The sequence below is a fragment of the Bubalus kerabau genome, chromosome 3 (assembly GCF_029407905.1).
Source record: "Bubalus kerabau isolate K-KA32 ecotype Philippines breed swamp buffalo chromosome 3, PCC_UOA_SB_1v2, whole genome shotgun sequence".
Taxonomy (NCBI): domain Eukaryota; kingdom Metazoa; phylum Chordata; class Mammalia; order Artiodactyla; family Bovidae; genus Bubalus; species Bubalus kerabau.
Genome location: NC_073626.1, coordinates 187,303,821 through 187,327,376, shown reverse-complemented (window position 1 = coordinate 187,327,376; position 23,556 = coordinate 187,303,821). Strand labels below are relative to the sequence as shown.

At 45.8% G+C, this 23,556-nt stretch overlaps 1 protein-coding gene across 6 annotated transcripts in view; it reads right to left on the bottom strand.

The window, feature by feature from the left end:
• UBR4 (ubiquitin protein ligase E3 component n-recognin 4) overlaps nucleotides 1-18,879 on the bottom strand; it is a 138,233-nt gene extending 119,354 nt beyond the window's left edge. For all 6 annotated transcript variants that reach the window (XM_055574305.1, XM_055574307.1, XM_055574306.1 and 3 more), the window contains exons 1-11: nucleotides 18,644-18,879; nucleotides 8,870-8,967; nucleotides 7,576-7,679; nucleotides 6,412-6,541; nucleotides 6,160-6,299; nucleotides 5,292-5,394; nucleotides 5,038-5,179; nucleotides 4,762-4,886; nucleotides 1,342-1,466; nucleotides 685-744; nucleotides 397-587 (exon numbers count right to left, since the gene is read on the bottom strand). In XM_055574305.1, the coding sequence (XP_055430280.1) occupies nucleotides 397-587; nucleotides 685-744; nucleotides 1,342-1,466; nucleotides 4,762-4,886; nucleotides 5,038-5,179; nucleotides 5,292-5,394; nucleotides 6,160-6,299; nucleotides 6,412-6,541; nucleotides 7,576-7,679; nucleotides 8,870-8,967; nucleotides 18,644-18,819 (1,394 nt within the window). In that variant the 5' untranslated portion in view covers nucleotides 18,820-18,879. The remainder of the gene's footprint in view (nucleotides 1-396; nucleotides 588-684; nucleotides 745-1,341; nucleotides 1,467-4,761; nucleotides 4,887-5,037; nucleotides 5,180-5,291; nucleotides 5,395-6,159; nucleotides 6,300-6,411; nucleotides 6,542-7,575; nucleotides 7,680-8,869; nucleotides 8,968-18,643) is intronic.
• Nucleotides 18,880-23,556: the final 4,677 nt, after the last annotated feature.

The following is a 23,556-nucleotide window of genomic DNA, read 5'->3' as shown; positions in this document are numbered from 1 at the left end:
TTCAGGAAGCAAGCCATGAGCCCAGACAGAATCCTCATGTTACAGGTTGAACGTGCAAGTGCATGACCAAGTCCAAGTCAAACAAGTCCATTTTACAAAATAGAAGCACTTTTCTGCCCTAACATGAACCTCACAGAAGTCCTAAAATGTGTATTACACAGGTATTTTCTCCCTCTTACAGAGAAGGAAACAAGATTGGAAAGAATGAGCAATTTACTCAAAATCACATAGCTATGCCACAGAGACAGTGAGCTACGATCATCATCTTCGTTGTTCACAGGTACTGGATGGAGGCAAACTTTGCTATTGCTATGGAGACGAGAGGCGTGAGACCGGCTCCCCACCAATAGCAAATGGCAGGAAAACCAACACGAGCGGCATCGAATGGACACATACCCTTTTCCAGGCCCCAGCTTCGGAGAGCCCACTCCCTCTTTGGTACGAGAAAGGATGTCTCTGACTCGGAGAGCAGCCAGTGGATCTTTCTCTTTCCCCTTATCAGCCAAGGCAGTAGGACTGAGGTTCAGTATGAGGAAAAGGCTGTTCAACAAACACCAGGCACCCAGCAATTGGAAGTTCTGATAGTGCTGTTGAAAAAGGCATGAAATGTAAATACACAGACAGAGAGTCTGCAGGCTACACATCTTAGAGACTACAGGCAAAACGGAGGCAGTGACGTCTTACCTCACCACCAGCACGGCGGGAACTGCTGATTGCTTGACCAATCATGTCATAGATTTCAAGCTGTCCAAAAGTAAACATGCACAAAAATCTGAGCAAGGTGACACAGTTCATTATAAATGCTAAATCCGACCCAAAACACTTTAGCGTGAAGACTTCAATGTCCTCAAGCCTCTTCCAATGGTACGATTCATCACAATTTCCTTGATCCTCACGTGACGCTGACTCTGTCTTTTCATTCCGCTCACGACACCTTCTCAAACATGTCCCCTCCACCCCATCTAAAGCAACACACCCAGGACATGTCAAATCACTTTCTATCGCAGCCTTTCATCCAATGCACTTGCCACTTCAGAAGCCCTTGTCTCCAACACCCGCCCCACTGAGAGCACACTGGCGCCGTACGGTAAGCCTCCTGTGCGTGCGCTGACTCAACGGCTCATCTTGCACCAAGTTCACCGCACTACAAAGTCGCAGTGCTTCCGGCACAGCTAGCCAAACTGCCAAACGAGCCAGACGCCTACGTCCCAGGCCAACTACTCAAGGGGGAGGGTATGGAGAGCACTCCATGCCCTTCCCTCTAATGAGCAACAAGGTGGAAGCCGCCATATTCCCTCAACTGAATCCTCAGGGCTCCCCATCCCCAGAGGCAGAGCTTACACATTTCTGAACGATTGTGGCAGCGTCACTCTCGTAGTCGTCCTCTTTGGAGCTCGTGGAGCCTGTCCGCACTTGCTGGGCACTACCCACATGAAGGATGGCCATGCAAGTTGCCACACTCACACCTGAGAAAAAAAAAGAGACACACATTCCAAGAAACTGAAACACAGGAACATAACCCACCCACAAGCAATTCCATGATCTGATGACTGAAATCCCATCAGGGATCGACTCAATGGACGTGAGTTTTGAGCAAATTCCGGGAGATAGTGAAGGACATGGGGTCGAAAAGAGTCGGACACGACTGTGCAACTAAATAACAAAAAAATGTGCGACCATATGATCCAACAAGCACACTCCTAGATATATTTACCCAAATGAGCTGAAAACTTCCATCCACCCAAACACCTGTATGCAAATATTTATGGTACCTTTAGTCACAACTGTCAACAAATGGAAACAATCAAGATGTCCTCTAATAATCAATAATAAATCAATAAATTAATCAATAAACCGTGGTGTAGCCATACAAGGAATGGCATCACTGACTCAATGGACAAGAGTTTGAGCAAACTCCAAGAGACAGTAAGGGACAGGGAGGCCTGGCATGCTGCAGTCCATGGGGTCGCAGAATCAGACACGCCTTAGCGACTGAACAACAGTTCAAGCAATAGCTACCAAGGCACAAAAAGACAAAGAGGAAGCTTAACTGCACACAGCAGGCCCTCCACACCTGCAGGTCCTGCATCCGGAGATGCAGCTGGCGGAATCTGTGGATGGACCGTCTGCAAATGCTAAGGCCAACTGTATACACCATTTCACACACGGGACTTGAGCATTCATGGATTTTGGTACCCACGGGGAGGTCCTGAAACCCCCTGCCCCACCCGCAAGCAAAAGAAGCCAGTCTGAAAAGGCGATGATTCTAACAATAGACTTTCTGGAAAAGGGAACTATGGAGACAGTAAAAGATCAGTGGTTTCTAGGGGCCGGGGTTAGGGGAGAGGCAGAGGGAGGGACTGCCAGGTGGAACATCGGGGATCTGGAAGGCAGTGAAAAGATTCTGTATCAACGTCAAAAACCACAGAGCTGTATGTGAGAAAGAAGCCCTAATGTAGTGAACCACAGGCTTCAGTTAATTATGCGTCAGTACTGGATCATCAATCACAACGAAGGCAGCCTGGGAATGCAGTATGTGAACAAGGGCACTGTACACGGGGGTGAGACAGCGCACGGGGACAGAGCTCTGTACTGTTCCAGATGCCGAGGCTGGAACGCTGCATTTTTCTGCAAACCTAAAGCTGCTTTAAAAATGAAATATCTAGGACGTCCCTGGTGGCTCAATGGTTAAGAATATGCCTTCCAGTGCAGGTTCCCGGGTTCAATCCCTGGTCCGGAAGATCCCACATGCTGCAGAGCAACTAAGCCTGTGCCCCACAGTCACCGAGCCTGTTCTCCAAGAGCCCGGGAGCTGCAGCTACTGAGCCCAGGAGCCACAACTATTGAAGCCACACTCCACGAGAGACACCAGGAGAAGCACGCTCCCCATAACTAGAGAAAAAGCCTGCACGGCAACCAAGACCCAGCACAGTCAAAAGTAAATAAACAAACAAGTAAGTTTTTAAAACTGAAATTACTTTTAAAATATTTTTTAAAAACTTTACAATGATTAAAAAAATAATCTCACACTTAGTATTTCTCAAAAACATCTAGGCCAAATCCCTTTCTTTACTTCAAATCCTAAGTGATTGAATTTCAGTAACAAACCAAATCTGGGGGCTCTTTAAAACAATGAAGAACTTTTTTTTGGCCATGCCCACAAGGCATGTGGGATCTTAGTTCCCCAACCAGGGACTGAACCAGCGCCCGGACAGTGAAAGCACAGAGTCTTAACCACTAGACCACCTTAACAACTAAGAATTTTTAAGGACTCTTAATTCTTACCAACGAAGCATAATGAGATGCACAGGATATTCAGAAACTCCTTGAAAATTGAACTTCATGAACCCCAAACTTAAAAATGCAAAAATCAAAGCCCGAGAAGTGAGAGTGAACACTGGGAATGGGCTTGGAGAGCACGCCTGCTCCTAGGCAGCCTTGGCGCTCCCCCCACAGCTCTGCTCTCGCTCAGGCCCAAACGACCGGAACTCCCTCCAGCAGGTCTCCCAGCCTCCCCGGTCTCCCCGCGGCAGACACCTGCGCTCTGCTGCTCCAGTGCTCTCCAGAGCACAGCTCAGACCACACCACTCTCCAAAATCTCCAACGCCTCCGCTGTCTGTAGGGTATGGTCCAAATGACTGAGACTGCATTTTGAAGCCCTCTTTGAGGAGGCTGTACCTTCTTACCGGCTGTACAACACCAACTAGTCACACACACACACACACACACACACACACACACACACACTCTCTCTCTCTCTCTCTCTCTCTCTCTCTCTCAAAATGTTTCCCCAAATACCAGGATACTTTTGGTCCTGCTTTTGCCTCTGGCCGAGGGATAGCCAAGCTGAAATCCTACCTGCCCTGCAAGATACGTCGACAGAACCCCTTTGTGACTACTGCCTTCCCCAATGAACGTACCTTTATCTTTACATGCCTATTTACACAGAAATGTTTATAATAAAGCCATTCAAAGAATGTAGGGAGATAACCTCAGCAATTTCTTAATGCTCCCAAGGTCAGGTTTCTAAGACTGTTCAAACCCTCACTCACAGAACCCAGTAAACATCGGAAATTGTTAGGCCTCCCAAGACATACCAGGACTATGGTATTTAAAACCAGGATCAGTGATTTGGGTTAAAAAGTCACCGAAACAATAACTTAAAAAAGCATAAACACCAGCTGTCAGGCCCCACTTCTAAGGCAGCATAATCAACAGGAAGGGAGGGGATTTTGTGGGAGCATGGAGAAAAACACTCATTGTATTTATCAATATAAACAGATACCACCTGTTCCAGGAGGTGTCCTCAAATCTGCTCCCACAGCACAGCGCCATCGCTCCCTTCTCCGCATGCCCGTAATATCCTAGAATCTCTACTGCCTTTAGCATCTCCTGTTTCATATTACATACGCTCTGTGGTCCAATCTGTCCTCCATTGCTCAGGTACAGGCTCCTTGAGAGCAAGGATTACATGTTGCTCATTGTAATATCCCCAAAGCACTTAGCATTTTGCTTCTCACACAGCAGACACTTACTCACATGTGCACACACTATGAAATCAAATATCCACATAACACAACAGCAGCAGTTGAGCAATAAGGGAATTTATAGAACTCCTACTTAGACCTTGTTCCATCTAGATGAGACGCTAGATGGTCCTTGGGGAAGGAACTAAGCAAAGAGGGAGAGAGCACGCAGAAGGGTCTCACGGTTTCCAGGAAGTCTGTGCGGCTGAGGAAATGATCAGATGCAACGTCTCACCTGCATACAGACAGCTCAGGCTGAGCACTGTCACATCCTGCAGACGCGAAGGGTTGAGAGGCTCCAGCACAGGTAGCGAAAGGGTGTCCAATGCCATGGTTACGTCAATCACCAGAGAATGAAAACTGGAACATAACAAGATTAACACAAGTGTCTCTGACTCACTTGCTTCTGTAATCTGTTAAAGAAAGTGGGCATGCCATAAAAACTAACCGGGTTCTCTCTTCTGGAGAACAGTTTTAAAACATAGAGCATGCGCACCCTGGAGTACCTTACCCATTACGAACAGCGGTGGCGTCTGCTACTGTGGCAGGCATGATAAAGAAAGAATTGGCCAGCACCGCATCTTGAAACCGATTGATGTAGCGCAGGAAGTAGGGCAGGTTCAGACACACACGCAGGAGCTTCTCTGAGCCACCTGAATTAACGAAAAGGCTCAGCCTTACAAACAGGCTTCTGCTGCTTGATTCTTTTCCACTTAAGGAATTTTTGAAAGCAGAGAAACTAGCTTTTTGACAACAGAGTCTTACCAAGTTCCTGAAGACTAGCCACATTCTGAGCTATGAACACATTCTTGGTTTTGATAGCAGAAGCTTGATCTGTGGATGACTGCTCTTCACTTTCTCCTTCCGCCTGAAGAGAAACAAAGGCTGTGAAAGGCCTCTGAAGATACTAGCACCCCGGGACTGACCTGGCGGTCCAGTGGTTAAGACTCCATGTTCCCAAGGCAAGGGCCCCAAGTTCAATCCCTATTCAGGGAACTAAGATCCTACATGCCATGGGTGATGTGACCAAAAAATAAATTAAAGAACAACAAGATACTGTCATCTGTTGATTGTCGTCCTCAAGTTCAGAGTAGAACCAACTGTACAAGCTAGAGCTGCTCCGAGGACACTCGTCAGACTCCCAGCGGGGGTGGGAGGTGGTGGGATATACAGCTTTAAACATGTTCTATAACCAGCACAGAGCGATGCCTTTTACAGTACGAGTACAGGCTCTGTGTCTACTTGCACTGAGAAATTGTCAGAAGAATGGTCATCAAAATAGTAACCACTAGAGACTTCCCTGGTGGTCCAGTGATTAAGATTCCATGCTTCCAATGCAAGGGGCATGGGTTCGATCCCTGGTCAGGGAACTAAGATTCCACATGCTATTAGGCATGGTCAAAAATACAAATATAAATAAATGTATTATTAAAACAAATAGTAATAACTGTGAACAGAAGGGATCGGGGTGAACGCTACTCATTTTCAGTTAGTATTCTTCAACATTCTTTCTACCCTTGGCAGGTACATCATTTTATATCACAAATATAAAATGCATTTGTTAGCTGTTTTTTCTAGTATTATCATCTTAACAAATCCTATAGGACAAGGTCCTCTGACTGAAGTAACTCACCTGAGTCTGTGGACCTACAGGTGATGATGCTACAGTTCTAGGGTTGAAAACTGACGTTAGCTGGTTCAAAAAATTCATCTGGACCTCCTTCTGCTTCAGCTCTGGGCTTACTGGTGAGGCCAGTTCTTTCTGATCTTCCACTATAAAATATGAAACAAGAGAGCGATGAGGGGAGTGTCACCTGCAGACAAAAGAGGAAATAGCTGGCGAGGGGAGTGGCCAAGAAACCAAGTCTGGTGAAGGCGCACTCACCATCTGAGAGCGTCTTCACTGTCTGGGGCAGCTTGGCCGACTTCATCATCGCTGTGAACGTGATGATTTCAGTCCTGTCTAGTCGGCTGCAGCCAGTGCACAGGCCCTTGATGAGGAGAATCAAGTGTTTCTGCAAAGAAAACAAATTCCAATATGCCTTTTAGAGAGGCCTCCTCTGGATTACATCAAATATGCCTTTTAGGGATTCTATTCTTTAGGGACTTCTAGCTGGCACAACGGAGAAGGCAATGGCACCCCACTCCAGTGCTCTTGCCTGGAAAATCCCATGGATGGAGGAGCCTGGTAGGCTGCAGTCCATGGGGTCGCTAGGAGTCGGGCACGACTGAGCAACTTCACTTTCACTTTTCACTTTTATTGGAGAAGGAAATGGCAACCCACTCCAGCGTTCTTGCCTGGAGAATCCCAGGGACGGGGGAGCCTGGTGGGCTGCCGTCTATGGGGTCGCACAGAGTCGGACACGACTGAAGCGACTTAGCAGCAGCAGTAGCAGCAGCAGCTGGCACAAAACCCAATTTAGGTTCAAACCAAGAACGGCAAACTCAGGAAGCAGAGATCACAAGCTGATGACCCTCAGGCCACACCCGCTTGCAGGCATCTCACAGGTCTCACAGTGATGTTGTTGTTGTTTACATTGGAAGTCATGGCTAACTTTTTAAAACATGGAAGGTTTATCATACAAATCCAGATTTCCTACCTCTTTCAATAATGCACAAGATCAGCTGGAGCCAGTGATTGATCCCTTTATAGCTGGGTCACACACCCTTCTCAACCAGCATACTTGACTCATTTTATGTTACTTGCCTGGCCCCCATGGTCATGTATCTTTGTAATCCTAGAAAAGACCTCTGCAGCTCTCTATACCAAAGGCTGATAAACCATAGCCCCAATTCAGCCCACTGTTTTTGTGAATAAATCTGACTGGACCACAGCTGTGCGCATCCATTCACATACTGTCTGTGGCTGCTTTCACACTGCAAAGTCAGAGTTTAACAGAGACTGGACGGTCAGCAAATTATCTCCCGTGTAGCCTGTTACAGAGAAAGTCACCAATCCCTGCTCTATGCCATCCCTTCTCCATCATTCCACGGGTCAGTCACAAGCCTACCTCAAAATAAGGGCCAGAAACAGGCCCACCACTCTTACCTGGGACACAGCGCACGCCTCATCTGGATTCTCCAAACGCAGGAGAGAAAATTCAATCAGGACTTTACAGGCTGCCGCCACAGACTGAAGTTGGTTCCGGGGAACTGAGAAAGGAATAAGCTTTACTCAACCTCAGACTGCTATAGCGCACTTCAGCCTCACAGTCAATGTACCAAATAAGTGTTGAGCTCCGTATGTCCAACATTCCCAGTATCCTTCTGTCAGAATCAACAACCATGAGGCAAACAAAGGCAACCTGGACTGATAATCATGAATCGTTTCTAGATCAATTTATTCTATATTTACTAGAAATTAAGAATTATAATAGGAAATACATCACAGAAAGTAAACAAGCACTTCAAATATGTTAATCCATTTAATCCTCAAACTGATGCTATGAGATAGATATTGTTAACCTCTTCTCTTTAAAAAAAAAAAAAAAAAAAAAGATAAGAAAAGTAAACCATAGAAAGGTTAAATGATTTGCCCAAGTCACGCAGCTAGAATCACATCCAGATGCCTGGCTCTGAAGCTCACGCTGCTACCCACTAGAATGTGCTGCCTCTCCCTCTGTCCCTGCAGCGGGCTTCCCGCTCCAAGGCTCTCCAGGCCGGAAGTGCCTCTCACACTGGCGCCAGCGCCTCGACGAGCAGCACTGGACACCGGGAGCTTCCTCAGCAGCCCTCCAACTTCCTTTCACTTTGCTTGCTTAGCAAACTACTTAAGTAAACAAATAATTCGAATTCTTCAGAACTGCATGAATCAGGCTTGGGGGAAAAAATGAAAATGCTAAGTATCAGAAATAGTGCAAAGTAAGGGACTGGTTACTTTAGGGGGAGAAAAGCTTAAAAGATGGGGAACTGAAGTTGAAATCCCTTCATATACCAGAGAACACAAAAGGAGAATTTAATCTCTCACCAAAACCAAATAAGGAAGAGAGCCTTAGTCAGTGGCTGCTAACCCCAGCTCAGCATACCCACCTAACCTTCCAATCCCATCCATCCCCCTCAAATTAGCACATTAGTAATTACATGTGTAAAATCGATAAGAAGGCAAGGGAAGTTAACTTAATGGTTATGAAATAGAAGTCCAAACCAAACAGTTTTTAAATCCCTTTTGGCTGGCCTCGGTAAAGGAACTCCCAAAGCCTTATCAAACTGACAGTTGTCTCCACTCTTGGGTGAACAGGTTAGAACTGAAATACAGGCGTCATTAACAGCTTGTTCAGACGAGAGGACACACAATTTCCCGTTCATGAGCCCTTAAAAGGGAGTGGCAAGAGTGCAATACTTACTGAGGCTACAAACTGTCGTGATATAGTGCGTGGAAAGTGCAACAAAGGAGGAGTAGAAGGGCTCGTACTGCTTCTCATGGTGCAGGATTTCGGATTCACTGCAACGAAAACCAACGTTTACTTAGTGCTTACTACAGGCCGGATGCTCTACCCCTCTACAGGCCTTACCTGACTTACTCCTCGTAGCAATGTACTTGGTAGGCCTGTTACCATCCCTATATTCAAACTGAGAAAGTGGAGCTTAGAGGTACCAGGCTTAGTAAGTGGCAAAGGCTAACAAACAGGAAACACTTTACAACTCACTTAGAATTAAAGAAATACAAGTAAAAATCCAATAGGATACCATTGTGTCCTGTATTGATAATTAACAAAGACGAAAAGCTAACAATGCCACAAGCCGGTCAACAGAGGGGAGAGCAGAGTACTCAAAACACTGTTAGTGGGAATAACACCTTTTGAAGACCAAACAAGGCCAGTCCACAACACAGCAACTTAAAAAGAATAAACGTTTCAAGGGAAGAAATCATCTGATGGGTGCTAAAATCCAAAATTCTTCAGGTACCACAGTCCTCCACCCCACTCGCCACATCCACAGGATATATAGTTAGATCACGACAAAGTGATTTTTAACCACATCCCTTATCTTTACCAGAAGAAATGGCTTCTTCAGTGAAAATCTGGAGCCCAGCTATGTCTAAAAGCTGGATACATTAATGTCATTCTCTTTACTGCATTAGACGCTAATCACAACCCATGAAACAAGGCGGCAAAGAAAAACACTAAAATGTATGTTCTTAAATGGAAAAAAGAGAGCAATGTGCTTTAAAAGTTTCCACAGTTAATTCTCCAACAAGAACTATCAGCCTAGGAAGGGAAACGGAAACAGAGTCTAGATTCAGTTCACTTGCCAAATCAACATGGGAGCCAAAAAGCAAGTTCCACGTCTTGAAGGTGCTAATGTGAGTGATCAATCACCTCAAACAGCACTTCCCTATTTGGGAATTCATCAAGGAAAAATAGGTATTATCAAAGATAGGTTCCTTATCTTGGAATAACTCCCTCACTAAGAAAAACATATATGGTGTACCTATGATGTGCAAAAATCTTCCTGCCCAGCAAGGATCATTTCTCCCTACTTGTTGGATGGACAAAAGAAACAAAATCCTTAAAACATCAAGCAACACTCAAAGTTCACGGGGCCATCACACTGGTGGGAGCAGGGGGCATCCCACCACACCCAGAAGAGAGCTCCCCACCCCTGCTTCTACCTCCTAGGAAGAGCTGTTCCTTCACTCCCATCCTGACACCCTGCATTCATAGTTCTAAGGTTCCCCCACCCTGTAATTTGATGGATTTTATGAAGTACTTCCCTTCTCTGCTTTACTTCAGAACTTCAGAGCTGCTTACTGCCACCCTCTGCCCCCCATGTTTTTCAACTGGACAGGTTTACCACGACCAAGAGAATCACTGCCGAGCCAAAGCAGGAACTCACTCTGCCGCTTCCCTTCTCATTCTGATGATAAAACACACCCAAAACACAGGCGCCAACACATGAATTGTGTGGCTCAAGGCTGCCACATTATGATTAAACAAACCCTTCTTTTTGCCACCAAGGGTTTCCCTGGTGGCTCAGAGGTTAAAGCGTCTGCCCGCAATGCGGGAGACCCGGGTTCGATCCCTGGGTCGGGAAGATCCCCTGGAGAAGGAAATGGTAACCCACTCCAGTATTCTTGCCTGGAGAATCCCATGGACAGAGGAGCCTGGCGGGCTACAGTCCACGGGGTCGCAAAGAGTCGGACATGACTGAGCGACTTCACTTCACTTCTTCCTGCCCTAGATATATACAACTGCCTTATTCCAATCAAGAAACAATAATACCCTCTAGGGAAAGATGGAGGTGGACAACAGGAAAAAAAACGAGCAGAGGGGTCTTGAGCTCCACTCACAATGTGCTTAGGGCAAGGAAGGATAAACCTGGGAAAACTCGTTTTTAAAAGACTTAAAGGGGGGAGTAGGCAGGTGGCCATGTGGCCCAAAGGCCGTCGTCCTACCTTCTGACCCTGAAGAGACGCGCGTGAGGAGCCTACACAGAAGTGCCACCGCCCTTTTGACCCCACCCTCATTCCCCGAGCGAGCGCCTGACAGACACCAGGTCACCGGAGGAGGCAAAGAAATGCAAAAATGGAACAGAGAGCGAGACATTCAGAAGAAAGGCATTTGGCAAAACTAATACAATATTGTAAAGTTTAAAAATAAAATAAAATTAAAAAAAAAAAGAAGAAAGGCAAAGAATGCAGAAATTGAAGGCAACTATGACACAAAAGAAAATCAAGGGACATGAAGGTGAAAATATTTCTCCTCCAGGCAGTCAAGCTACTTTCCTTAAACATGTGCCTCGCCTAACAAACTCTGCAACAAAGTACCACAGAGCCTGAAAACTGCTGAAAGGACAAGGAATCTGAAGCAATTATATTCCATTTTAAAGTAAAATTACATACCAATTAAAAATAAATGCAATGAAGAGTACAAAGGAAAACAGCACTTGAGCAGCCGGGTCGGAAAAACCCAACTTGACGTGTAAGTGAAAAAGAACTAACCAGGGTCTGGAAATATCTGGGTTTCTCCAGGAAGAGTGAAAAGTGTGATGGGCAAAATACAGACTGCGGGCTCACTGCCGCTCTCCCTCTTGCTGTTTCGTCACTAAGCTGTGTCTGACTCTGTGACCCCATGGACTGTAGCCTGTCAGGCTCCTCTGCGATTTTCCCAGGCAACACTATTAGAATGGGCTGCCGTTTCCTTCCCGGGGGTCTTCCCCACGTCTCCCGCACTGGCGGGCGGCTTCCTCGCCACTGAGCCACCGCTGGGTGTATCTCTGCCGTCAACGGGGGATACTCGGAGCCCTTTCCCCTCACCAGAAGCACCAACTCCCAAGCATCGAGTCCACTGGGTTTGTTTCAAGACACACTTATAAAAACAAGCACAACATATTACTGAGATACAGAAAACATTTTTTAGATATATGTTTAATGAACATCTACTGTGTGTCACACAAGTGAAGCTTTCACATGCCTCTCTCACTCAGCAAACCTGTGGCGAACGTGATACTGTCTCACAACCACCTACAGGCTTCTCACTCGGGAGCTGGCTTGTCTTCTGTAGGTCAATCACAAACTCAGCTGATGATGGCACCAATGTACCCCTTTCTCCCTCTCAAGATTTTTAGAAAATGACTGTGCATTATCTAATGGGGATGTTACTAACAGCTTCTGCCTTCCCAAGTAGGTCTCCTTGGTCTAAGTTTCATCAAATAGCTGGGAGGCAGAGACTCGAGGAGGCTTATCATTAAGAAAGGCAGGACAGCCTAGGAAGGACTGGCTCAGGGAAGTGAGTGAAAGTCGCTAATTCATGTCTGACTCTCTGCATCCCCATGGACTATAGAGTCCATGGAATGCTCCAGGCCACAATATCTAAGTGGGTAGCCTTTCCCTTCTCCGGGGGATTTCCCAACCCTGGGATCAAACCCAGGTCTCCTGCATTGAAGGCATATTCTTTACCAGCTGAGCCACAAGGGAAGCACAAGAGAAAGGGACTTTTCTTTTTAAATCTACAAAGACTCATAAAATTATTCAATGACAACCATGCTCACCAGCATATCCTGCACAGAGTTAAAAAAGGAATTCTGTATTTGATAGCACATACAGTTACAAAAAAGCAAAATGACCCTCTGGGGAGGCCTTACAAATAGCTGTTAAAAGAGAAGCGAAAAGCAAAGGAGAAAAGGAAAGACATATGCATCTGAATGCAGAGTTCCAGAGAATAGCAAGAAGAGATATGAAAGCCTTCCTCAGCGATCAATGCAAAGAAATAGAGGAAAACAACAGAATGGGAAAGACTAGAGATCTCTTCAGGAAAATTAGAGATACCAAGGGAACATTTCATGCAAGGATGGGCTCAATAAAGGACAGAAATGGTATTGACCTAACAGAAGCAGAAGATATTAAGAAGAGATGGCAAGAATACACAGAAGAACTGTACAAAAAGATCTTCACGACCCAGATAATCATGATGGTGTGATCACTCACCTAGAGCAAGACATCCTGGAATGTGAAGTCAAGTGGGCCTCAGAAAGCATCACTACGAACAAAGCTAGGGGACGTGATGGAATTCCAGTTGAGCTATTTCAAATCATCAAAGATGATGCTGTGAAAGTGCTGTACTCAATATGCCAGCAAATTTGGAAGACTCAGCAGTGGCCACAGGACTGGAAAAGGTCAGTTTTCATTCCAATCCCAAAGAAAGGCAATGCCAAAGAATGCAGAAACTACCGCACAATTGCACTCATCTCACATGCTAGTAAAGTAATGCTCAAAATTCTCCAAGCCAGGCTTCTGCAATACGTGAACCGTGAACTTCCTGATGTTCAAGATGGTTTTGGAAGAGGCAGAGGAACCAGAGATCAAATTGCCAACATCCGCTGGATCATGGAAAAAGCAAGAGAGTTCCAGAAAAACATCTATTTCTGCTTTATTGACTATGTCAAAGCCTTTGACTGTGTGGATCACAATAAACTGTGGAAAATTCTGAAAGAGATGGCAATACCAGACCACCTGACCTGCCTCTTGAGAAATCTGTATGAAGGTCAGGAAGCAACAGTTAGAACTGGACATGGAACAACAGACTGGTTCCAAATAGGAAAAGGAGTACATCAAGGCTGTATATTGTCACCCTGCTTATTTAACTTATATGCAGAGTACATCATGAGAAACGCTGGACTGCAAGAAACACAAGCTGGAATCAAGATTGCCAAGAGAAATATCAATAACCTCAGATATGCAGATGACACCACCCTTATGGCAGAAAGTGAAGAGGAACTAAAAAGCCTCTTGATGAAAGTGATAGTAGAGAGTGAAAAAGTTGGCTTAAAACTCAACATTCAGAAAACTAAGATCATGTCATCCGGTCCCATAACTTCATGGGAAATAGATGGGGAAACAGTGGAAACAGTGTCAGACTTTATTTTGGGGGGCTCCAAAAAATCACTGCAGATGGTGACTGCAGCCATGAAATTAAAAGACACTTACTCCTTGGAAGAAAAGTTATGACCAACCTAGATAGCATATTCAAAAGCAGAGACATTACTTTGCCAACAAAGGTCCGTCTAGTCAAGGCTATGGTTTTTCCCGGGGTCATGTATGGATGTGAGAGTTGGACTGTGAAGAAGGCTGAGCACGGAAGAATTGATGCTTTTGAACTGTGGTGTTGGAGAAGACTCTTGAGAGTCCCTTGGACTGCAAGGAGATCCAACCAGTCCATTCTGAAGGAGATTAGCCCTGGGATTTCTTTGGAAGGAATGATGCTAAAGCTGAAACTCCAGTACTTTGGCCACCTCATGCGAAGAGTTGACTCATTGGAAAAGACTCTGATGCTGGGAGGGATTGGGGGCAGGAGAAGGGGACGACAGAGGATGAGATGGCTGGATGGCATCACTGACTCGATGGACGTGAGTCTGGGTGAACTCCGGGAGTTGGTGATGGACAGGGAGGCCTGGTGTGCTGCGATTCATGGGGTCGCAAAGAGTCGGACAGGACTGAGCGACTGAACTGAACAGTTACATTTTTAATTACACTAATTAAGCCTACATACAGCATGTGCTCCATTAAACTAGTTTTATTTCTGGTCTAGAAAAGTAAAGGTATTTAAAAGATTTTTAATCTTTACTACTAAAAGACATGCTATCAACAAGCAGCAGAAATGAAGTCCGCTTTAAGTAAACTCAGATTATCTTTTTCTTTTAAAAAAATTACTTATAGAGTTGTTGTCCAGTCGCTCAGTCATGTCCGACTCTTTGTGACCCCATGGACTGTAGCACGCCAGCCTTCCCTGTCCATCACCATCACCTGTCCATCACCATCACCTGTCCACCATCATCACCATGAGTTTGCTCAAACTCATGTCCATTGAATTGGTGATGTCATCCAACCATCTCATCCTCTGTTGTCCCCTGCTCTTCCTGCCTTCAGTCTTTTCCAGCTTCGGGGTCTTTTCTAATGAATCAGATCTTTGCATCAGGTGGCCAAAGTATCAGACTTCAGCTTCAGCATCAGACCTTGCAATGAATATTCAGGATTGATTTCCTTTAGGATTAACTGGTTTGATCTCCTTGCAGTCCAAGGGACTCTGAAGAGTCTACTCCAACACCACGGTTCAAAAGAATCAATTCTTTGGTGCTCAGTTTTCTTCACAGTCCAACTCTCACATCCATACATGACTACTGGAAAAACCATAGCTTTGACTAGACAGACCTTTGTTGGCAAAGTAATGTCTCAGCTTTATAATACGCTATCTAGGTTTGTCATAGCTTTTCTTCCAAGGAGCAAGCTCCTTTAATTTCATGGCTGCAGTCACCATCTGCAGTGATTTTGGAGCCCAAGAAAATAAAGTCTGTCACTGTTTCCATTGTTTCCCCATCTATTTGCAATGAACTTATGCCTTCCAATTTATCCATGCGAATCCCTCCTTTGTTTCAGTTTGGTTACAAAGTCAAACTTAACAAACAGGGTTCAGGGAATTCCCTGGAGGTCCAGTGGTTAGGACTCCGTGACTTCACCGCCAAGGACCCAGGTTCACTTGTGTGGTGCAGCCAAACAACAAAAACAAAACAGGGTCTGGACCTCAAAATAGTTCATCTGCCTTCTCTTCAAACCAAAGGTCAATTCCAACTATGCTAAGTCTCTTCAGTCCTGTCCAACTCTGTGCGACCCCATAGACGGCGGCCCACCAGGCTCCCCCATCCCTGGGATTCTCCAGGCAAGAACACTGGAGTGGGCTGCCATTTCTTTCTCCAATGCATGGAAGTGAAAAGTGAAAGTGAAGTCACTTAGTCGTGTCGGACTCTTAGCGACCCCATGGTCTGCAGCCTACCAGGCTCCTCCGTCCATGGGATTTTCCAGGCAAGAGTACTGGAGTGGGGTGCCATTGACTTCTCCAATTCCAACTATAAAGGTATGAAAAAATAAAGACAGAAAGTAGAATGGCGGAGTACTGAGGAATCTCAGAACATGTTTCATCATCCCCAAAAGTTAAAAAGGGAGGAATTCAGTGAATGAGCAAGCCACCAGATAGGAAGTAAGAGCTGACATGATGGAGGTAGGACACCAAAAGGGAAGAGGGGGGGCGGGGTGTGGAGAGAGAAGCAGAGAGTAGTAGGCGCTGTAACAGAAAATAGAAGGTCCCTGGAGGCAACCAAGAAAAACTCGGGAGGCATAACAATAGAAAGGAACACAGGACTGTGGGGGAGCAGGGACCACAGATGTGAAAGCAAAGCAGCAACCAGCGCTGAAACCTCCAGGCAGCCAGGGAAGGGCCCCACGGTGTCTGCGCAGGGCTGGCTCTGACCTGGTCCTACACTCAGTAGCCGTACCTTGGCATTCAAGAAATAATTCCACAATTCTGACCTTTTTATTTTGGAAAGGCAAATAAAACCTTTGAGAAACAGGATACTGATAGCAGGGTATTAATCTTTATGCTCTAAACCAGGGGTTGGCAAACTATGACCCGCAGGTCAAATCTAGCCAGTCACCCCACTCTGTTCAGGCCATATTTAAGAATAGTTTTACATGTGTCTTTATGGCTGGGGGGAAAAAAAATGAAAAGAATATTTTGTGATATGTAAATATCATATGAAATTCACAGGTGAGCCCATAAATAAAACTTTGGACACAGCCACGCCCATTTATTTACATATGCATATGGCAGCTTTCGCCACACAAGGACTCAGTTGGACTAGTGCACACATCCCTCTTATGGCCCACAAATTAAATTTACTCTGACTCTTTACAGAAAAAGTGTGCTGATCTCTGCTCTACACCAAACTGAGCACTTGATACGTTTAGGCTGTGTTTAACCGTAAAGAACCTGTAAGCCACATATTTCTTCTGGAAATTACATAACCATGTGACAGCAAACCAATCAACACTCCCATGTGCAAGAGTCTGAAAAGATAGAGGGAGGGAGGGGAAGAGAGAGAGAAACTGCCTTCTGTGGAAAAATGACCTCTCAGACAATAAGTGCAACCTTAAGATCATATCGCTCTCAGAGAGCCTGAAGAGGACACACTGCTGTGCTCCAAAGCTGACTGAGCCACAAAAACCAGCACAGAGACTTCAAGGGTCTCACCTTCCAATAAAAAGATGTGCTATTCGACAGCAATCAGTTTGGACTTCTCTACTAAACCATGAAAAGAGGTCTCACTAGCATCTGCAAACACAGGCAATTCTTGATTATCTCAGCTACACAGGTGCAAGAGAGGCCCCTGTCACTTATTTGGCAAAATTCAAACATACCTTGATGTGTTTCGTTTTGGCTTCTTCTACAGGTGGAAGGGAGTTGCTTAACTATTACAGTTTAAAACACACAGGCCCCGAATACTGGATGTATGGGAGTGTGTCAACAAATGACTTTATAACTTACAGCTTATGTCCATAAAAACATAAGAGTAAGTGCTCTAAAAAGAGTGGAACACTGTCCATTTTAAGTAACATGACAAGTATAATTTGTGAAAATACCATTAATCCAAATGTTGAAAACAGTTATATAAAGAGGCTACATAATTTGAGAGCAGTATCTTTGATATCTGTTTACATCTTCTGAACCTTCTTGGCTTAATAATTAGACAGGAAAATCCATCTGAAAGGTAACTGTGAAGTTACTAAACCAAACCATTATTTTAATCTAATTTATTTTTTATACCACATCCAAAGTAGCACAAAGGTAACAACAAACACTGCAATAGACCATCTGTCAAATCATGGGCCTCCCCTGAGAAATAAATAGCAATTTCTAACCTTCTAGATAACATGTGGGTAATACTCTTGTTGGCAGGAAGCTAAAATGAGCCAGCAAGCAACTGCGGAAAGTTGCTGAAGTCACATTTGGCTAGAAAAATGAAAGTGAGACTGGCTTTAAAGGCTACCACTAAACTAACGAGAGACCGCTCTGAGCAAGGTTAAGAAAGGAAAAGCCAGGCACTCTGGTTATTCCTGGCCTTGTATGACACAACTCGCATAATCTAAGAATCTCAAAAGGGCAAAACATGTTAACAGCTAACCAATAAACAGTCCTGATGGTAAGAGCCTGAACATCCTTTAGTTGAGAGGCAGTGAGAGTATGCGGTGTCAGGGAGGAAATGACCTCTGAGAATAACCCTAACATGGCTTTAATCAAAGGCCGTTACAGTAGTAATATACCATAAATGCAACCTGGAAAAAAAAAAGAGTCATGAATACCTAGAGCACAAACAGCACGTGCCCCGAGGGATTACCGCAGCACGGAGACCGTTACTAAATTGTGTGGTAGGTCCCGGATTGAAACCCCGCGGCTCCGCTCCAGCCAGGCCAGGGGGATGAGCGCGGACGAGAAATGCAAACTCATCGGAGCTTTGACCTTAACAGAGCGGGCAGCCCCGAAGGCAGACCCCTCACAGGGCGACACGTCCCGCAAAATTACTCCCAGCCCGGCCGGCCGCGCCCTCCCGAGAAGTCGTCCTCAGAAGTTTTGCTCGGGGGGGAAACTGAGGCACGGAGTACTCGCCCGGGCTGGCGGAAGGAATGCCGGACAAGCCTTCGACTCGCGGGGCCGGGGAGCCCCGATGTCGGGGCCGCGGCCGGGGCGTCCCCGAGCCGCAGGAGGCAGTCGGGAAGCGGTGGGCCCGCACCCTCCGGCACGACCTCCCATCCCCCTCCCGGCACCCGCCCCGCCGGCGCCGCCGCCCGGTACCTCTCGATGACTGAGGCCACCAGCTGCGGCAACTCCTTCATCTCGAAGGCGGAATAGGACGCGGACAGCAAGGGCCGCACCGCCACCTCCCAGCCCGGGGTCGTGTCTCCCGCCGGGGCTGGGGCGCCAGCCGCCGGCGCCACAGCCGCCGCCTCTTCGCCGCCGCTCGTCGCCATCTTCCGTCGTACTCCTGCGGCTCCCTCCGGGAGCTTGCCACCGGCCCAGCACCGCCTCCCGGGAGGGGGCGGAAATGACGCGACATGCGCGTCAGAGGGCGCGACGCGGTCGCCGACCAAAATACGCAACGCGGGAGGCCGGCTTCCCTCCGTTCTCGCAAGGGAAGCGTGGCGCGCCCGGGAGGCCGCGGGGAGGGGCAGAGGGCGGGGAGAGGGGCGGGGTAGGTCGTAGGGAAGGGCGCGGGGAGGGGGGAGGTGTCGAGGGGCTGCGCATGCGCAGGACGCAGCGCTCCGGAAGGCGGTGGCAGTGTTAAGCTCTGGGCCTGCGCGCTGGAAGTCCTGCCTGAAGTAGGGGACTGCGTGGTTTCGGTGGGCACCCCAGGGAGGTGAGTTTGGAGCATGGTTATCAGTTGGCTAGACCGAGGCTTCGAAGTAGACCTGCATTCGGCGAGTATGACGCCCCGGGCTCAAGACAGCCAACACGAAGAGGAGGTCGTAGCCTAATCAAGCTCACCGGCTTCACCCCCCGGATGGCCCCCAGTCGTTGCAGCACAGTGCGGCACAGCTCGCCTAGCTCTTTCTCCTCGCATCGCCTCCTGCTATCGTTGCAATCACCAGGCCTTACTGCTTTTTGCACTGAACCCTCTTCTATGTTTTGATTACCCTCATAAGTAAGATTACCAGCTCGCCTTTGCATCACTCTCTGATTTACCGTGTAAGGCCCCCTTCCCCACCTTTTTCTACCAGCAAAGCAAGAATATAAACTTTCCCTCTCATAATTTTGTTTCTAGTTGTGGCCTTTTCTTCTCCACCTAGACAAGTTCCTTTAGCTTTTGTGGTAAAGCTGGTTTAGAACCTATCGCTCGGCCGTGTCCGACTCTTTGCGACCCCATGGGCTGCAGCCCACTAGGCTCCTCCGTGGGATTTTCCAGGCAAGCGTACTGGAGTGGGTTGCCATTTCCTTCTCCAGGGAATCTTCCCCACCCAGGGATCGCACCCGGGTGTCCCGCATTGCAGGCAGACGCTTTACCATCTGAGCCACCAGAGAACCCCTATGATAACCTACTGCCTTCCAGTATATAGGATATCATATATGTATTACCAAAACAAAACATTTTCCTTTTAAACCTTCAGATAGCTGTGATGAAAAATAAAAATTTGTGTTCCTCAAAATTTCTCTGTAAAACAGGATGTATCTTCTGCGTATCTATGTGTCTTATAGAACAGTAATGATGGTGGATATGTTTCCTTGTGTCGCAGTTTCCTTGTTTGCCCAGTGGAGAGGATGCAGGGCCCTACCAAGTTCACTAGGCTGTTGCAAACATCAAGGAGATCGTTTATGCACACGTTTTTAGAGACAAATAAACCATTATGCAAAATGCCCTTATGTTAATAGCAGCTACTAGGGATTACATTAGATCCCTTTGGGTACAGAACTTCCTCTACTGTAGCTGGTTTGGTGGTGCTGAATTCTTTTTGCTTATCTGTAAGGTTTTTTTCCTCTATCAAATCTGAATAAGAGTCTTCTGGATAGAGCATGCTTTGCTGTAGGTTTTTCTCCTTTAAGTATTGTGCCCCTCTTTTCCTGACCTGCAGAGTTTCTGCTGTAAAATCAGCTGATATCCTTATGGGAATTCCTTTGTATATTATTTGTTGCTTTTAATATTCTCAATCTTCAATTTTTGTCCTTTTGGTTACATTGTATCTTGGTGGATATCTGTGGGTTAATCTCCTGGACAGCACTTCCAGACTTGTGTGACTATTTCCTTAACCAGGTTAGGGAACTTTTCAGCTATTACCTCTTCAAATATTTTTCTCGGGCCCTTTCTCTCTCTTCTTCTGGGACTCCTATAATGCGAATATTTTTGCAACAACATGGATGGACCAAGAGATGATCGTACTAAGTGAAGTAAGTCAGAAGGAAAAAACCAAATACCATATGATATCACTTACATGGGGAATCTAAAATATGACATACAGGCTTCCCTGGCAGTCCATTGGTTAAGACTGTGTTCCCAATGCAAGGGGGTGGGGGGCTTGATCCTTGGTTGGAGAACTAAGATCCCACATACCGCTCAGAACAGCCAAAAATAAATAAATAATCAGTTCAGTCGATCAGTTGTGTCCAACTTTTTGCTACCACATGGACTGCATCACGCCACGCTTCCCTGTCCATCACCAACTCCCGGAGCTTCCTCAAGCTCATGTCCATCTAGTTGACGATGCCATCCAACCATCTCATCCTCTGTTGTCCCCTTCTCCTCCTGCCTTCAATCTTGCCCAACATCAGGGTCTTTTCCAGTGAGTCACTTCTTCATATCAGGTGGCCAAAGTATTGGAGTTTCAGCTTCAGCCTCAGTCCTTGCAATAAATATTCAGGACTGCTTTCCTTTAGGATGGACTGGTTGGATCTCCTTGCAGTCCAGGGGACTCTCAAGAGTCTTCAACACAGTGTTCAAAAGCATCAGTTCTTCAGCACTCAGCTTTCTTTATGGTCCAACTCTCACATCCATACATGACCACTGGAAAAACCATAGCTTTGAGTAGACAGATCTTTGTTGGCAAAGTAATATCTCAGCTTTTTAATATGCTGTCTAGGTTGGTCATAGCTTTTCTTCCAAGGAGCAAGCATCTTTTAATTTCATGCAGTCACCATCTGCAGTGATTTTGGAGCCCCAAAAAATAAGTCTCTCAGTTTCCATTGTTACTCCATCTATTTGCCATGAAGTGGTGGGACCAGATGCCATGATCTTAAGTTTTCTGAATGTTGAGTTTTAAGCCAACTTTTTCCTTCTCCTCTTTCAAGCAGCTCTTTAGTTCCTTGCTTTCTGCCATAAGGGTGGTATCATCTGCATATCTGAGGTTATTGATATTTCTCCCAGCAATCTTGATTCCAGCTTGTGCTTCATCCAGCCTGGCATTTTGCATGATGTACTCTGCATTTAAATTAAATAAGCAGGGTGACAATATACAGCCTTGACATACTCCTTTCCCAGTTTGAAACCAGTCTGTTCCATGTCCAGTTCTAACTGTTGCTTCTTGACCTGCATACAGATTTCTCAGGAGGCAGGTAAGGTGGTCTGGTATTCCCATCTCTTTCAGAATTTTCCAGTTTGTTGTGATCCACACAGTCAAAGATTTTGGCATAGTCAATAAAGCAGATGTTTTTCTGGAACTCTTGGTTTTTCCATGATCCAGCGGATGTTGGCAATTTGATCTCTGGTTCCTCTACCTTTTCTAAATCCAGCTTGAACATCTGGAAGTTCACGGTTCACATATTGCTGGAGCCTGGCTTGGAGAATTTTGAGCATTACTTTACTAGTGTGTGAGATGAGTGTGATTGTGCAGTAGTTTGAGCGTTCTTTGGCATTGCCTTTCTTTAGGATTGGAATGAAAACTGACCTTTTCCAGTCCTGTGGCCACTGCTGAGTTTTCCAAATTTGCTGGCACATTGAGTGCAGGACTTTCACAGCATCATCTTGTAGGATTTGAAATAGCTCAACTGGAATGCCATCACCTCCACTAGCTTTGTGTGTAGTGATGCTTCATAAGGCCCAGTTAATAAATAAATAAGTAAAAATGATACAAATGAATTTATCCATAAAACAGACTCACAGACATAGAGAACAGACTTGTGGTTGCAGGGGCGGGGCAGTATGGGAGAAGGATGGATTGGGACTTTGGAATCAGTAGATGTTAGATGCAAACTATTACATATAGAATGGGCAAACAAGGTCCTACTGTATAATGTAAGGAACTGTATTCAATATCCTGTAATAAAACATAATAGGAAAATTTTTTTTAATAATAATTTCTTGCTCTGTGTATCCATTCTCCTCCCAAGTTCTTTCATCATCTTTACCATCATTGCTCTGAACTGAAAAGAATGTGAACATTTATCCACAGGGAATACTATGCATATTTTTGCTGATAAAAAGTGATCTGGGTTCCAGATCTAGAGGGAAAAGCAGTTTAACTTAAGGAAAGGTAGGCAGACCTTGCTGGCCCTCTTGTATGTGCATTCTTGGTAGACAACGTCAAGCCCCAGGCCCACAGTCCACCGAAATCAAAAAATCTTCACAAGACCTGTAGACCCGGTTTGAATATCCTGAAAGCCCTGAATTTGTCCCCCAGCATTTGGAAGAACACCTTCTGTCTCTGCTCTGTGTAGTCATGTCCGATTCTTTGCTACCCCAGGGACTGTAGTCCGCCAGGTTCCTCCGTCCATGGGATTCTCCAGGCCAGAATACTGGAGTGGGTTGCTATGCCCTCTCCAGGGATCTTCCAACCCAAGGTTCAAAGCCAGGTCTCCCACATTGCAGGCAGATTCTTTACCATCTGAGCCACCGGGGAAGCCTTTTATTCCTGCTGTAATCCTGATAAGTTGGTACCAAATCTAGGTTGGTTGATCAATCTAGGCTTTTTGTAAGGAAAGACCTATTTTACATTAGAAATAAAATTCAGTCAAGACAAGGCCAGTTTTGGAGGAAAACCTGGCTTCAGAGTTAACAGTAGGGACTTTCCTTTAGTGTCTGACTTATATTAGTGTCTTACTTAATGTAACAGCAGATTTTATTAAAAATACAAAAAATGAAAGATGGTAAAAGAAACCTTTCTGTAACACAATAAATAGTGCCCTATTGCAACATACAGAATTAGAGTCCTAAAGAGAAGGCTGGAGACCAAGCATTTTTTAGTGGCTTTTGGGAGACTAATTTTATTTTACACAAAGAACAA